The sequence below is a fragment of the Pinus tabuliformis genome, chromosome 2_1 (genome assembly GCF_031772625.1).
Source record: "Pinus tabuliformis cultivar Carrire ecotype Pingquan chromosome 2_1, CPIR1, whole genome shotgun sequence".
In the NCBI taxonomy this organism is placed as follows: domain Eukaryota; kingdom Viridiplantae; phylum Streptophyta; class Pinopsida; order Pinales; family Pinaceae; genus Pinus; species Pinus tabuliformis.
The window spans coordinates 76,524,252-76,542,581 of record NC_142299.1 but is presented as its reverse complement, the minus strand read 5'-3'; the positions used below and the strand labels follow the sequence as shown (position 1 = coordinate 76,542,581).

The window sequence follows — 18,330 nt, the reverse complement described above, 5'->3', positions numbered from 1 at the left end:
ATGATAATGATCTACAAAGAGAACGAGAGGCTCGCTTATATACCAAGCAAGTGTCTCTTCATGAAAAGTCATGTCTCATTTAGACATACCTCTTCAACCTAATTACTACTTAACTAATTATTATTTATGATTATTATCATTTACATTATATTTATATTATTTATATATTTTATTCGTTACAATGATATTAATTGCCAACACTATCTGTTGAAATTATTTGAGTTTATGACGTTAATTGCGAGAATTGTTTATTGAGATTATTTGTATTTAATCAAAGTGTTGTTAATGGAAAGGAGAAATTGTTATTGGAATCCCTGACCATTTAAGGGAAGATAGGGAAAAAATTCCCTTGCAATACTACACGTAGCTACAACCCACATTGTCAGCAACTATATTTTTAGCACTGCCCTGACAATGCCCATGGCCACCGCCATCGACCACATTTCCATAAAACACCTGCCAAAAAAAAAATGAAAGTGTCTACCAAGGCAGAGGAATTGCCCAGATGGCCAAAAGTGGCTGAAATCCAGGCAAAAATATTCCAAAAAATCTTGCACTTGCAGTGTTCGAATCATGTTTTTGATGGCGGAAATGGATTCAACACCATCAAAAACCTCGCAGGCACCCAAGACCTTGAAGTTTGACAGTTGTAACCTAGATTTTCAAAAATCCCTTTCGGATTTTATCAAAATCTTACTGGAATTTCCATGATTTTCAGGGCAAAAAAGCAGTCTGGTTAGACTACGAACAAAAAAAACATTGCCGCCATATGTCCAACCACTAGCGTGCATTCCTTGTTGCTGTTGCAGTGCCATACGATCTGTACTTGGTACCTGTAAAAACGAGTGGTTCGTCGTACAATTCTATACAATCACGTGCCATATGAAACGTCACCATGATTTTAGAGAGAAGGCATGACGAGTCCCGAAAAGAAAAAAAAATGCATGCCTTAAAATTCATATTAAAGTTAGAATTAAGTGAAGTAGTAATAAAGTATTATGAAAATTATTGAGGTTTTTAAATATAAGCATATTAAAGAGGTAAGTAATTATTATATTCTTAAGTGAATATAAAAGTGCTTTTCATGGAAAAAGAGTATTATAAATAATATAACATATTAAAATACTTTTTATTGGGAAAAGATTGGTGAGGTGTTACTTTATAAGTATAGAAAGTGGTATCTTTAAAGTGTAAGTTAATTAAAAAAATAGATACATTATCTGTAAAAGTATAGAAAGTGGTAACTTGAGAGAGTAAGTTAATTAAGAAAATAGATACCTTATCCATAAAAGTATATTTAAAAAAAAAACCCATGAAGATACAAGGATATTTTTAAAGTTCGATAATTAAAATTTCCAGGCTACAATTCAACGGGTATTAAAAAAATAATACCTAATTTAAAATATAAAACTTTGAAAGGAAAAAGAGTGTATTCCTTGGCACTAAGGTAAAAGATCGTTTGAAGACTTTAACAATATTTACTTGTCAAACACCTAAAATCATTTTTAATAAAATGATGGAAGGAAAATTCTCTTGTAAAGGTGGAATTTTCTCATGTTATTAATTATGCACATTAAAAAGGGAATATTGAAGGAAATGATATTAATATAATTATTAATGAGTACCATGAGGAAAATTACATTAATTTTAATTTAGCAAATCAATTACTAATTCCAGGATCAGATATAATTGAGAATAAAGAAGCCTCTTATTTCAAAGCATAATACAAAATTAAAAACTTGCAAGTAATAATTGATGAATATGAGTGTGTATCTCAATTTGGTGTAGCAACTATGTTTAACGAAGAGATTGACATAATTTTTGGGTTGCCTTGGTTTAAAGAATTGGGTATGTTCCTTTTAAACGTGGAGAAAAAATATCTAATGTTCCCTTATAAGAAGAAGATGGTCACATTCTAGGACATGACAATGGAGTTTTAATCGATATTGTCTTCATCAAAACACTTTCAAGGATATTTTGAAACTGCTGCTTTAAGAGAATAAAAAAATCAAAGAAACAGAAAGAGCTAGAAGAAGTCATATCGAATAAAAACGAAGAAAGTCTCATTTGAAGGATCATAGTTAGAAACTACTTGCACAAGTCAAAAAGTGTAAACTACGAAGCACAAATTAGAACAATGAAATGAAGGTTTTGAGAAGAAACTCAACGAGAGTCTATTAGAGAAAGAAGAAGAAAGTTTGAGCTTAAAAAAACCTTAATCAAAAGTTATTATAACAAATCAGAGATTTAAAAAATGAGAAGATTGAGCGTCAAAATGAAGTTGAATCAGACGCTGAAGAACTTTCACGTTTAAAAAATCAAAATCAAAATCTGCTTACTCAAATTAAGAAACTTAAAGATGATAAGGAATCATTGAAAAACAAAATTGAATAACTTATCACAAAAGAAGCATCAAAATCTCCAGATGATGAAAAATCCAAGTGAAGGTTCTGTAACCAACCTAACAACATCAGTACTTGAGATAAATTAGGAAATTGCCACACACATGATAAGGGAAAATAAAATCACAAGAACTCCTTATCGACATCTGAATCACGAGAGCAAACATCTCAATCATTCCATGTATTTGTATCACTCAGAACAAAGACAACAGACTTATGTTTCGAATGATATTGATGACAACAAAATCCAGTGTTATGATAACATCTTATCTCAGCTATAAAATAATTGCAAGACTCCACAATAGATTGATTTAGGATGGTCAAATCCCATTTCAGTTCGACAATTTTGTTTATCACTCAGAGGATCCTATCATCTTGTATCATCGAAGATTATAACTCGAAGAAGTCCGAAAGATATGAATAGATTACAAGACAAAGAAATAGATGACACATACTATTAGCAATAAGCTTTGAGGACAAGGCTTTCTGTAGAAGGCGATGTTGTATAATAATAATAATAATGATAATAATGATTAATTAACTAATGATTAGTATGGGAGAGACATGTCTTTCAAAACATGACCATTCATGAAGGGACACTTGCATAGGTATAAAAGTGGGCCCTCATTTGTAATCATATCATCATATTCTTGTTCATCCATTATATATATATATATATATATATATATATATATATATCTATATATATATATATATATATATATATATCCTCAATGGACGTCTTCATTTTCCAAGTACCTATTAAACTTGTGAGTACAAACTTTGTTCGTTACAACAACCATTCATTAGAGACTAAGATCATAAATGCATCTAAGTGGACTATACTTAAGTGTTAAGGGTGTTGGATAAAGTTTTCATTGATGTCAATTAGATGGCAACTTGGGTGCATTGTTGAAGAAGACGAAACCCTAGCCTTGTTGGCAAACCCTTTGCTTGTTAAAGAACCCTAAGGGGAAACCCTAACATTGTGAAGAAACCCTAGGTGCCTGCCCTAATATTCATATGGTGAAACTCTAATATGCATGAAAGCCTAAGTTGACCTAAGCAATGTATAAATGGATGAAGCCCTAGATAATGGTATGCCTACATGTTCCCCTAGCCTTAATATGTTGAAACATGACCCATGTGTATGACAAAGGCTGGATGGCAAAAGGTTGATTGGCAAACTCCAAAATTATTGAAGAATATGTCTTGGCATAAGCAACCCTAGATGTAGCCATAAAAAAATTGTCCAAGCATGTCAAAATAGTGGAAAAACCCTAACCCACTTGATGCCCTAATTCCATAAAATAAATTCTTTAACTAGGGCTGTATGAAAAATATGTAGATGTTGAAAGAAAAATTAAATTGCCAACAATGGAGATTAGTTCATGGAAAAGGACTACATCAGCTTATAGAGGAGGTCATAAGCTTTCCAATGAGTATTCACATGCGTCCTGATTCCCTACTGTTGAAGAGAAATCAAATTTTAAAATCAGAATATGCCAAAAGTTGACAAACTAACAAGCCGACTTGAGTATGCTCTAATGCAACCCCTCCAACAAACGTGTCCTTTCATTATGGAAAACTAGTATAAATAGGAGCCTATGCTCCTTCCATTCGGGCATCATTTTGGTGCAGAAAAAGGATCAAATCAACGAAGAAAATCAAGATAGTGCAGATCAATTCGTCAAGCATAAAAGGAAATTTGTATCTAAGAGGAGTTAGAAGAACAAAAATTGATGGACTATTGGTTGGTTTTAATTCTGAACTATTCGAACCTCTGGACAAAAGTTTTTGAAGCTTGTTATCACCTCCTTTTCAGATTAAAGATCGGTTCCTGAAGAATCTTACTTATAGAAGACCTGTAGTTTAGTGGCATTTAATCTCTGAACGTGTATGATCGGACCTGTGGCATCTGAATTTTGGCCTGATGCATAGGGCGTGGATTGTGGAGACCCTAATTCAGAACTCGCACTTGTGTCAACCTTGATATAACAGAGCTCGGATTTCAGAGATAAGACCTTGTTTTACTGTGCTAAAAGTGGCTAAGAAGAACGAGAGTTGATTTTTTTTCTTTTTTCTTTTTTAATTACAATTACTTTGTGACCACGATCTGAGGAAGAGAATAATTTGAACCTGTAGAGAAGTTCTGAAAATTTTCAGATCTGTAATAATTCAGACCCGAGCCTATAAATCGGACCAGTGGATGTCCAATACTTCAGGCCTGTGGCATGTAACTTCAAACAAGTATCTTGGATCTGTTGAAGCTCAAACCTAAGGCTATTGTCTTGCATCAAATTCTAGCAGCTCACTACGAACCTGTAACTATAGGAAAAACAGTGGACTGTGGTATATCTTGGTAACATTACTTATTGTATCTGTATGTCTTAGCAGTTTGGTCCTATAACACATGATTGGCGGCGTGGGGATCTCTTGAGAAGCAGCCTATCAGGTATCATTTGAAGGATAGTGTGTTAACATCAAGACAGATTATTGAATTTCCTTGTTATATCATTGAAGCAAAAGTATAGCAGAAAAAAAGGAGCAGTTGAAGCTGACTTAAAGGCAATCTTGAAGACATTTTGTAGCTGCCCGTGAAAGTGCACTTGAAGATTGTTGAAGAACAAATCTTACAAAAGACTTTGTTGAGCTAGCATAGACTCCTTGTTGGAGCAAGCCTTGAGGATACTTTGAAGTTTATTTTGAAGTCGTTACATTGTAGTTCAGACCTGTGACTTGTAGCTAATCTAGGACCTACTGAAGAAACCTTAAAGCAGGCATCCTTGAATACTTGGGCTAGTTGGAGATCAGTTGGAGCATACATTGAGGAATATTGTATGGACACTCTTAGAGCAGCTCATTGAGACATATGCAAGCATTGTTGAAAACCTATTGAAGACTCTTGAAGTTGATCTTGAAGGGAGTTTTGGAGACCTTAATACATTAGTGGAAGTCCTCATGATGAGACCTTGAAGAATATTGTTAGGGTGAGATGCAGAGTTGTGGAGACACCTTCTGAGAATCATAAAATTGTCATTGATGAGCTACGCAGGGGCATTTGTTGAAGGATAATTTGATGATATTGTCGAGGCTTGTTGCAAAAGTTTTTAGGAGGCCTTGAAGAACCATTCAGCATACATTTGAGAGCCGAAGCAGATTGAGAGGGTTGGTGCCCTAGAGGATAGGTGCCCTAAAAAAGATTAGGTTGAAGCCTTTGCCAGAAGAGAGGGTTGGTGCCCTAGAAGATAGGAGTCCTCAAGAAGACAAGGTTGGAGCCCTAGAGGTTGGAGCCTCTTGAAGTCCAAGTTGGTGCTTAACAGAGTATAGATTGGAGCCTGGTGGATTGAAAGATTGTTGTCGTCATCTAGGGTTGGAGACCTAAACATTATTGAACTTAATTTATTGTAAAGAAGAGGATTGGAGTCCTCGTTATTTTTTATTAATAAAATTATTTATTCTATATTTTTCATTTTGTGTTCTGTTTATAAGTGATCTAAACTAGTAAAGTCACAATTGTAAAAGAAACACTGATTCACCCTCCCTCTCAGTTTTTCCGACAAATGGCATAGTAATACTTCAATTCAGGATCACCTTCAAATATCTAACTAGACCAAGTGGCGTAAAAGTGTTCCCTACCTTTGTAGGAGTGGCTAAATAGGCAACTGTATTAGGTGTTTCCAACCTCTATGGGGTGGCAAAATTTCCAAGGTCAAACCTTCAATCTGATCCATAGGCGTTAGTACAAGTGGCAATGGAGGGGAAAGACTTCATGGCCAAGTTTCTAGGTTACGACACAAGCTAATGGGAGCCCACATCCTAAGTGTATAAATGCAATGGAGGGAGAAATCATGGAGGCATGAGTTACCCTTCTCGCCTTGCTTTTCCACCCCTCTAGTGAACCTTGTACTTCTTTTTGACAATGATTTAGGATCAAGCTTGCTCTTTATGATGTAGTGTTTGTTTTACTTGTTAAGATGAGACAATTTCTCACTCATCAAGGTTGGGACATGCAAGGGTTCCTTATAATGAGATGGAGCATCAAGTGTTCAAGAACCAGGTGACGGCTAATGAGGAAGGTAGATCTCATGCTAGGCTTTTGCCCACGTGTTAACTTATGTATTAGCCATCTTTCGCAGTTTAAATTTTCTTTTTCTTTTGTTGTAGCCATCTTATGTTTTTTCATTCTTTTAGTTACATCAACCTCCAGGGAAATGTTTTTTTGGCCGGACACAATGATGTGGATAAGAGAGTGCCAAATCCCATTGTTCCAATGATAGTTGACTCGAAGAATGGAGATGATATAAGAGGAGATAATGTGACACGGAAAATGTTAAGTATGTTAAAGGAGAATGGAGACACTATTTCAATTCAAGCTTTCCATGTAGTGTCCTTCCTATAACCCTAAGGCCTCAGTAGATGTCTCACTGAACTAAGGCTAAAGATTAACCCCCCTTGTAAAGTGAGAAAACAAGGTTACAGTAAAGATCGTTCAATCATCTAGGTCATTCCTTTATACATATTAAATGCCCAAAACATTAAGTAAAAGCACTCGATTGCAAAATGATCAAACTATCTATTGAGTGGTAGTCCACCTTCATCCAAGAGGAATGCCAAATGATTAGAAGTGTATGATTGGTGTAGATGGCGGAGGAAATGGCATATCATCATCAATGAGCAAGTGTGTAGGGTGTAGGGTTGTTGGCTAGCTGGCTAATACAAGAGGAGAGAGATTTTTTTCACCTATAGGGTTACCCATTTTAATGGGTAATAGGGCTCATGAACAATGGTTTTTCATAACCTAGTATAAGATTATGACACATTTCATGAAGTAAACTCCAAGCCATAACACCTATCACTTACACCTATCATTTGAAAGGTTTTTATTGAGAATTGTTCCTCCCTTTAGGGTTGGAAGCACTCAATAAGCTCATATGATAAGTGTCCCATATTTAAATGAGGGTTCCTACAACATTGTTTAAAATACTAGTTTGTAGCAGCCTTTAGTCTTTTTCGATTTGGTGTGTTTGGGTAACCTATTTTGAGACTCCTTAGACTAACCCTAGCCTTTAGATTGACCCATAGGTCAGTGGAACTTGAATCTTGAATTTACTCTTAATTCACTACAAGCCCTAATTTGATGATCCAAAATGGATCTAACTTAGACTTCTAAGTCTAAAAATGTTCCTCACAGAGGAAAATGAAAGTCCAAGGATGCTCTTGGAAATAGTTCCATTGCATAGATCTTTTCATTCTGAATCTACTGCAATTTGAATGGGCTATAATGAAATTCAGATGTAGAAGTTATCGCAAAAAGAAGTTGCCCATTGTCGTTTGAAAAGGAGGCAAATTCTTATAAAAATGGGTTTAAGGCCTTATATGGGAAAATCACATCTGAAGGGTTAAAAGGAGGACTTAACGCAAGGTTGGAAAGAACCCCTGATTAGCCATCTCCGATATATCACATCGAAGATAGGCCTGCATGTGATGTCGGGACCCCAAGCGGAGCCAATTGCGATATGCGATGATCGACGTCGGCAATCGGTGATATATATATATATATATATATATATAGAGATATATATCTATATATATATATATATATATCGGGTCGGCACAACCCATGGTATGTGGAAAGAACCCCCGAACTGTTACAAATGCAATATGCTGAACACTACTATCCAAGTGTGCGTTATTGTTGTTATATTTGTGACTGGTTAGGGCACATTTAGCTACTGTAATAGCCCTTAATCAGCCACCAAAACAACCGTCCTTGACTGTAGCTTGGTCTTGGAGAAATGTTGGCACCTTTAGCTATTGTCCTAAGCGTAGACAACCCTTAAACAACTCCACGTTGCCATCCAAAGATGAGGTCGGGCTTGCGGCCTACCTACAACAGCATACGCTGCGCTTCCTCCAAGATTTATGCACCCAAGATCCTTCTACGCAGGTTGAAACAACCTTCTTTTGCCCCATCCCTCTAGGGAGCTGCCTCGACCTCCCCTCACAACAACTCGGTCCTGAAAATAACCCTGAAACAGACCTCCAAAACCCACATTGTCTTGTCTCCTCTTTGCTGCGACCTCCTGCAATTTCATAGCTCTTTTTGTATGAGTGTTGCACACAAAATAGATGCCTTTATCGTCCTAATATCACCTTCTTTATATACCATAAAGAAGTGCTCAACATCACATTTGAAGTGACACATCCATTGGCTCTCAAGTTGGCCTACTTGAAAACCAATAATTACTAGTCAACTTCAAAAATTCATATGTCTCTAACGACAACTCGGATTCAGACGATTTTCGTTGCGTTGGAATCATCTTTCCAAGCAATATCATCCTCATCCATCACATGTCGTAAATCCATCAATGTTTTGTCCCAAATCTTGATGGGTGCCAAAACCGCATACTTGGGTTCCAAGCCCACAAGCTGCCCTTGTGGTGCTTTGTCCTCCAAACCCTGAACCCTGGGGCCTGGAGTACCTCCCAAGCTAGACAAATCAACACTCCCTCTTAGCAAGGGAGGTACTTCCAAGACTAGGAAGTATCTTGTCATCATCATCAATGCTCGCAAGACTTGCCCAACTCTTGGCACTCACAATCACAACAATCCCTGTACGGTGAACTACGCTCTTCTTGGAAGTGTCGTTGTCACTGCTAGAAGCAACCTGCTTCTTCTTCTTATATTCTTATCTTCTTATCCGCTCTTTCCATGATTCCTTCTTGACAGTTGTAGGAGCACCCTTGCTCACCACTGACCATGTGCTCTTCTTGGGTTGCAGAGTCTCTTTTTGAATCTGCAAGCTCCCTCTTGAACTAGACTCCCTCTAAGTCTCTGGAACTTGGACCTTCTCGGGAAAGTGTACCTTCTACTCAAGAACCTGTACCTTCTCTTTCGAAGCTTGCACCTGCACCTGCTCCTACTTCTCTGGAACTTGTACCTGCTCCACCTGCTTCTTTCCATGATCCACAAGCTTGCCCATCAACCTGTAGAGACCATGCTCTGTAACTCCAAGCACAATCCCATCGGACTTAGAGCCTTTGAGGTTGAGTCTTGCCTTCCCATCTTGGAACAAGACCTCAAACCCCTTCTTCTCCACCATTGAGACATAGAGCACATTATATCTGAGTTCTAGTACAAACAGTACATCTTGAACTCGTATCATATGCCCTATCTCCATCCTGAATGGCACCACACCCGATCCTTTGATCTACAACTGACTCTTGTTGCCCAACACCATGTGCAACTTCGAGTCCCATCCAGTTAGAGTCTCAAAAATATCTTGTGACCTTGTCATATGCTTTGTCGCACCACTGTCCACATACCATCCATCCTTTTTGATGCTACTTTGCGAGAAATGAGAAATCATAGCAAAATCCTCCTTTTCGTCTTCCAATCTTCTAGTGAGCTCATGCATCTCTGCTTTATGGCAATAAGGGTGGCCTGCTTCCCTTTTCTTTTGTCATCATTTGCCTTTTTCTTCGGATATTTCGACGAAAAATGACCTATCTCGCCATAGTTGAAACACTTGAATTTACTTAAGTCCTTCTTGTGCTTACCCTTCGTTCGTGATGCAAGTGCCACGTCATCATCTGAAGCTTTCTGTTTCGGCTGAAGATCCTCGTCTTGCAACTCTTCTTGAATGAAGTCATCCCATAGCCTATCCCAGTCTGATAGCTTCTCCTTGGCAACGATTCCTTTGATGAAGGGCTTCCATTCCTTGGTGAACCCTTTCAAGGTAATCCTTACCATATCTCCATCTGAGACAGTCACATGGATGGAAGCAAGCTCATCTTTGACTTGAGACAATCTCATCAGGTACGAGGTCACACTTTCACCCTTTAACATCTTGGTGGACTTCAACTTATCCTCCAGTACCAATACCCAATTCTCGTTCTTATTCTGGAACAAATTCTGAAGAGACATCCACATCTCATGTGCGGTGTTCTTCCCAGACAAATGAGGTATTAGAGCATCCCTCACACCATCAAGGATGATCAATCTCGCCCTCGCATCCAAATCTTCCCATATTTCCAGCTCCTTAGGGTCAGTTGGCTTCTTGATCTCTTTCTCGGCAAAATTCGAAATCCTGTTGATTTGCAAGATCAACTTGATCCTTTCCTTCGATGGACTATAGTTGGACAACCCGTCCAATCTATCCTCATATTGGATACCTGCCTGCAACTTCGACATTGTAGTGAACCCTTCACTCACAATGTGACCAACTCCCTCTCACACTGTACTTCACTGTGCTCAACTCTGATTTACTCACTTCCAAAGGTAGGTCAAATTGTAACGAATAAAATATATAAATAATATAAATATAATGTAAAAGATAATAATCATAAATAATAGTTAGTTAAGCTAGTAATTAGGTTGAAGAGGCATGTCTAATAGGACACGACTCTTCATGAAGAGACGCTTGGTATATAAGCATGCCTCTCGTTCTCATTTGTAATTCATTATCATCATCATTCTTATTCACATATTCAATATATATTATTTGTATCCTCATGGATATCTTGACATTCCAAGTCTTTTGGAGTAATTAATCTTTAGAAGGAACTTTGTTCGCTTCATTTGGTATCAGAGCCACGTTGGTTGATCACCAAGCCTTTGGCTATCAACCTATCATCAACCTCGTTGCTGTCATAATTGAAGCTTTTTGCTACATATTCGAACCAGTCAGAATCGAAACAACAAACTGATGTTCCAGATAATAATGACGTAAAATCAATCCAGTGTTATGCTAACAAGTCGTTACAAAATTTGAGTGATCAGAGTACTATACAAAAAATTAATCTGGGATGGTCTGATCCTTTCTCAGTGTGACAATTTTGTTTGTCACTAAGAAGATCAGATCAACTTGTATCAACGAGAATGACTATTTCGAGAAAGAAAGACGTTCGAAGCTGGAAAAGAGATCAAGCCTTTTTCATCGACAAGCTTTGAGGACAAAGCTTTTTGAGGAAGAAGGCAATGTAACAAATAAAATATATAAATAATATAAATATAATGTAAAAGATAATAATCATAAATAATTGTTAGTTAAGCTAGTAATTAGGTTGAAGAGGCATTTCTAATAGGACATGACTCTTCATGAAGAGACACTTGCTTGGTATATAAGCAAGCCTCTCGTTCTCATTTGTAATTCATTATCATCATCATTCTTATTCTCATTCTTATTCACATATTCAATATATATTATTTGTATCCTCATGGATATCTTGACATTCCAAGTCTTTTGGAGTAATTAATCTTTAGAAGGAACTTTGTTCGCTTCACAGACACGCTCTGATACCATGTTGAATTTCCACGACCTTGGGTCTAGATTAGAGTCAAAAAATCACTTACGCTACCAAACCAAGAATCTCAACCATAAACTACTTTGCACAACGGAAATATAAAGTAGTAAATCACATATGCACAGTTTCAAAAAAAATTGTACAATCATCACTCTTCGTTATATTAATCCAAATCTGATAAATACAACAGTCTATGATTACAAGATACAATGTCAAACTTGGCTGCAACACTTCTATTACGTATCTTGTCCTGCCAGTCCGTCACACCCGTATTGGTCGTTAGTAGTGCCTTAGTCCATCAAGGCATGTACACATCGAGACTCTAGGAGGGCTGCCTCCTATCACTGTTGCAAGTCACTTCTGCTACAATGAACACAGGCTCATCAACTGCTCTTTGGGTAGGCCTAATTCCCGAGCTCCAATTTGCCACGCTAGCAACAACTTTCATCCATCAAAGTGTTGCACTTCAGCACTGATCTTCACCCAACCTTCAGCTGCTCTTCTTCCTTCAAGATAGCTAGTCTAGGGCTACTTTGGGTAGCCAACTCGCTGCCCTCCAACAAACTCTATGACACCTAATACTTCGCTACTGAATCTTCTCTTGGGAAGACACCTTCCCTCCCTGGAATGTCTTCCAATTGGCTCGAACACGTTGCTCTATAGTCTGATCCAACCTGACCCAAAAACATGAATCCAACACTCATCAACACTACTGTCCAAGTATGCATTACTGCTATTATATCTGTGACTGGTTAGGGCACATTTAGCTTCTGTAATAGCTCCCAATCAGCCACCAAAACAACCCTCCTTGACTGCGGCATGGTCTTGGAGAAACGCTGGCACCCTTAGCTATTGGCCTAAGCGTAGACAACCCTTAAACAACTCTGCGTTGCCCTCCAAAGATGAGGTAGGGCCTGCGGCCTACCTACAGCAGCATACACTGCACTTCCTCCAAGATTTATGCACCCAAGATCCTTCTATGCAGGTTGAAACAACCTTCTCTTGCCTCGGCTCTCTAGGTAGCTGCCTTGGCCTCCCCTCACAGTAGCTCGGTCCTCAAAATAGCCCTGAAACAAACCTCAAAACCCACGATGTCTTGTCTCCTCTTTGCTATGACCTCCTGCAATTTCAGAGCTCTTATTGTATGAGTGTTGCACACAAAATGGATGCCTTTATCGTCCTCATATCACCTTCTATATATACCTTAAATAAGTGCTCAACGTCATATTTGAAGTGACACGTTCATTGGCTCTCAAGTCGGCCTACTTGACAACCAATAATTACTAGTCAATTTCAAAAATTCATATCTCTCTAACGACAACTCGGATTCAGGCGATTTTCATTGTGTTGGAATCATCTTTCCAAGCACTATCATTCTCGTCCATCACATGTCGTAAATCCATCAATGTTTTGTCCCAAATCTCGATGGGTGCCAAAAACCCATACTTGGGTTCCAAGCCCACAAGTTGCCCTTGTGGCGCTTTGTCCTCCAAGCCCTGAACCCTTGGGCTTGGAGTACTTCCCAAGCTACACAAATCAATAGATGGAAATTTCAGAAAGGAGCATGATGAGAAAGAAGTAGCCATATGAAGAAGGTTCCAGATATGTATCAAGTAAGCTACTTTTCATGAAGGGAAGAATGATATGACGAACCAAGAAGGAAAGTGATGGATGGCTAATGCCTTACAAGGAAGAAGTTCCACTGAATCTCATGACATCAAGGAAAGAAATTGATCAAGCAGCGGAAGGACCCACAAAAAGAAGTTGTTGAGGAAAAGGAGAGTCCCTAGTTGAAGAGGGAGCTCTGACAAGTCCCTAATTAAGAGGGAGCTGGGGCAAGTTCCTGGTAAAAGGAAACTTGGGTACATTCCTTTACAGGAATGGGGATATCTTCCCTAGATGAGAGGGAGAGATAGACACAACATTCTTGTCTTCATTTGGGAAGAAAGAATGGAGGATTGGGTAATCATTTGGCATCTGATGCTCTTTGAGGATGTGTAGGGAATCCAAGATAAGAATAGGTAAGAGGACCGATATTCTTTGAGGGTTGGGAACCCAAGAAAAGAATAGTCCTAGAAGGTCATAGTCAGTGAACACTTGGCTGGGTATGTACCTTGAGAGACAATGATGAAGGTGTCTATAGTCATTGGTCTCACCAACATTGTGCTCTAATCTAATGAGAGATAGAGTTGTCAGTCAAGGCCTTGCTGTGAAAGCAATGTTGTTTACTATGATGCTATAACAGATGGATTGCTAATCTGATTTTATGTGAATTCTGCAGATTGAAAATGTACAAACACCTTGTAAAGTGATGAATGAATACCTCCCTAGTTAAGAGGGAGTGTTGAAGAAAGTGTACTAGTAAAAGAAAAGAATTATTATTTTTGTAATTATCAAGAATGGGTTTCTTGCCCATTTGATAGGTCAAGCACATGTTTAAGTGCTTCTGGGAAAGTCAAAGAGTCAATGTAATCGTTGAAGACCCATGTGGGCATATTACACTTTGTAAATCTATGTACTAGAGTCAAAGAAATATGTCAAAGGTGATCCTCCAAAGCAAAGACAAGTCTTCTCTTCATGTCGGCTCAAAGAATGAAATTTTAGTGCACTTATAGTCAAGTTGGCCTCACTAGCTCAAGTCGGCCCAAATAGGATGGACAAACTCCTATATATAGGGCAATTCGACCTCACAAAAGGATCAAGTGATCTCTGAAATCAGTGAGAAAGAGAGTCAAGAAGGAGATGCAAAGAAGAGCAAGAATTTGCTTCTAGGCTAGCGAAGGAGAGAAAGGAATCCGAGTTTTGAAGGACTGTTTTGGGTCCAAATTCTGTCACACGTGCGAAGGAAGAAAGGTATTTCTGCGGCCACATCAGATTCATAAGTGCAACAATATAATAAAGTTTGATTGGGCTAAGAAGAGGCTCCTAATAGGCCTCTATCTCAAGCGAAGTAGGTCCCACCTAAAGCGAAGAAAGAGAGCAAGTAAAAGGGTCTATTTCAAGCCCTAGATTAGCGACACATGCGAAGAAACTAGAGCTGCGGTAAGGTTAAGAGGATATACCCCAAAAAAGCCTCATTCTCTAGTCTAAGTATCAAGGAGAAGGAAGACTGCCAAGCGAGGTTGATAAGGAAAGGAAGATACCAAAACAGAGGTCTCTAAGGAGACGTAGGGTTTCTGCAGAAAGTGCCATCAATTGCCGGAAGAAGAGCGAAGGAAGAGGCCAGGGCGCAGTACAGAAGGAGGTATCAATTAAAGGACAAAAGAAAGAGAAACTATGTCTTGTGCTTGGAGGATCTACTTGTCAAGGGTCTAGGGTTTGGCATTTGTCAATTGAGCTTCAATAAGAGAAATTTGCAGAAAAGTTTTCTTCTTTAGGAGAGAGGTTTTGCTTTGGCTGAGAGACAACATCTTGTGTTCTTGTCTCTTTTGTTTTTGGTAACTGTTTGATGAAGTAAGAGAACACACAATAATAATAATAAGAGAAGATTGTGCTAATAAGAATAAGTAAAAGGTACCTCACAAATAGTTATCATCGTCAAAAGAATCTCATCCTAACCTAGATGCCATAGATTCTTCAACACACACTAGGTGTTAAATTTTGCTGTAACAATGACCTTATGACTTATATCAACATCATGTGCTAGTAATGAGCTTAGCTACCTCATTACTACACATGGTTCATCTTGTGGGTGCATTGTCTTGGTGGCTACTTGGTACCTCAAATGGCATAGTATAAAACAAAATTCCTTGGGTTCAAATTGAACTGATGTGAAACTTAGTAAGTACCCTTTTAAGACAAAATTTTATTGCAAAATTTCGGCATTGAGTAGGATGGCCACAATGGCATGGGGGTTGTGTAGGTCCTGGTGGGTGCCCATCCTATGTTCATTGTGAGACATCTAGTGTCGTGTTAGGGGAATCTAGAGCAAAAGTTGCTCGTGGAAACTAGACAACAAAGTCCATAGCCTAAGGTCATTTTGTTAGATGGTTTAATTCATTTCATGGTTGATGTTATCCGTTAGATGTTGAAACTCGAGGTTATGGTGATTTTATAACTTAGAATTGCGAGATGGTTGATTAATGTTCACTGTGTAGTAAATGGTGAATAATCTATGATTATTCTGTTATGGATTTCATTTCTGGCATAGTAGAAATGTAATATAACAAATAAATGATTTTCTTTCTTCAATTTATTTTTTTATCAGATTTTCTGCAACTAATCTGGCATTTGCATGTCTCTTCTAAATGTATGCATTTAAGTTATAAAACTATATATTATATAAAAAACGCTTCAGGCATGCCTTGCTCTAGGTATCTTTTGGAGATTGAAACTCCAAGGCTCTTGCTCCCAGCAACACTATTCTCAACAATGATTTTTCCGTTTGGAAAAAATATCAACATTTATGTTGATGATTTGGGTGATCTCCCATCTCACTTTATTCTTGGAACTGTTGGGAATAGTTTAATTTGGAGCTAACTTCAAACTCATGATTAATCATTTCTTTAGTTTATTTTGTTTGTTGATGTTAATAAATATGCCCAATCTTCCTATTTTTTACACTCTTGAATTATTTTTACATGCTAGATTACTGACAATAAGGAAATCTTGTGTTGGATTTTTTGTAAGTGCCAACCCTCTCCTCATACCAATGCCCTACGCAGTTTAAGTTTCTATAAGTCTAAATTATATTTGTTACGACTATTTTATCTTTACATAATCTGATAAGCCTGATCCGTGGATCATATCGTCGCATTGTTCTTGGATGTTTTAGGGGACTGAAGAAATATTTTTCCTTGTCATTGAGATGTAATTTTAGCCGGCAGGCACATTAGTGTCTGCGTGTAATCTTTGTACAAATTTGAGGACATCGCTGACGTTAAATTATATAGTATATTTCCAATGTACATGAATGTGTTTTTAAATTATGCATGCATAGATTAGAAAGAATGGTACTCTTGTGGATGGATTTCAGAGGCTAACTATATTTACACTCTGTCAGGTTTTGGTAGCGGACCCTTTTGAAAACCCCTTGGTAAAAGGCTTATATGAAGAATGGCTGGGAAAACCTGGTTCAGACGAGGCTGTAAAGTTCATTCATACAAAATATCATCATCGCGAGAGAAGTATAACCTCGGAACTAAGTAATTGGTAAACCATCGTTCACGTTTAGGGGGTTGGAGCTCTCTGCAATAAAAGTCTGTGTAAGAACAGTAGTTACGAGGCTGTAAAGATCATGGCAGGGGATCTTGTCATGTATTGTATTGTTCCCTGTCAACGTGTATGATAGTAATATTAGCTAGTATGAAACATTCACTTCATTGATTCATCTATTTTTGACAATATTATCATCTTTGCGGAGGATTAGTGACAACAATCTTGCATTTACAGAGCTAGTGGAGATTAGAGAGTATCTCGTTGAAGCCTCCTTTTATGTTTGTCAATTGCATGGAAAAGCTTCTGAAGTTTTTCTTTAAGGCGTTTGCTTCGGGATTTTATTTAAGACTTCTTTAGCGTGGCCATTATGAATATTTATGAAAAGCGTTTAAATGGCAACTTATTGCAAGTCTATTAAGAAATAAAATGATGGAACATGTCTTTCAGATTATGACTTGAAAACGGGAAGTTGTTGCCCCTCCTACATATTTTCGACGTATGTTACATATTTTCGACGTATGTTTCATGTTTCAATCTGTTAATCATTGCATGCGCTTATACGTGTGCTCAGGTTTTTCTTGTAATATTCAGGAGGTGGTTGCTGATTCTACCGGGTGAGTGTCGACAGCACAATACATGATGCACAAAAATAGATCAATTGATGCATGGAAATTTTCATGTAGGGTAACTAAGGCAAGTGTTGATGCACGAAGAGAGATTAATTGATGCATGAATATATGTATGTAGAGTACATAAAGATAATGTTGTATGCTGCTGATGAATATTTAGTTGTCCCTTGTGATATAGCGTTGATGAATATTTGACTAAATGTTATCATAACCAGACGGGTTGTCGAACCATTCGACTCCAAAAATGTGAACTGCTCCAGAAATGGGGAAAAATTGGACCAAAAAGCCGTAAAATATCCAAATCATTATATACAAATACGAATGTATAGCAAATAAATGTGTATATAACCAAAATAGCATCAAGTGCAATCCATTTATGAATAAGAAATACAACAATAAAGAGGCTCTAAGATGGCTTCAACAGTCTAAAAAAAAATCATTCTACAACAAATCTATACATATCATCAAAATCCTGCATATATTGGGATATTCATCATTTATATCACCTTTTCAGCATTAAAATAATAAATAACTGTTGAAAATTGGCTGTCATTGATGTCAACTCAAGCATGAGCTAGAGGAAGCCCTACTTTCCTAGTTCTTGTTATGGCATATGACTGTGAGAATGCATACCAGACCATCATCATCTAATAGTACTCATCATGCCATTTCTAATGGTAGGTGGCACACCACATAACTCTACATGGTTGACGTAATATGCCCTCTCAAAGTTAAAGACTAGAAGTTTGGTCAATGTACCCCAATAAATGGTGTTTTTGGTCCAATTTTGCCTTAAAATTAAATGGAAATATGACGCAGGAAAAAACCCTGCGA

At 37.7% G+C, this 18,330-nt stretch overlaps 1 protein-coding gene across 1 annotated transcript in view; it reads left to right on the top strand.

Annotated features, from left to right (window-relative positions):
• NAR1 (ferredoxin hydrogenase) overlaps positions 1–17,313 on the top strand; it is a 347,518-nt gene extending 330,205 nt beyond the window's left edge. The window contains exon 11 of the mRNA XM_089402187.1: positions 16,713–17,313. Coding sequence (XP_089258313.1) covers positions 16,713–16,865 — 153 coding nt within the window. The 3' untranslated portion in view covers positions 16,866–17,313. The remainder of the gene's footprint in view (positions 1–16,712) is intronic.
• Positions 17,314–18,330: the final 1,017 nt, after the last annotated feature.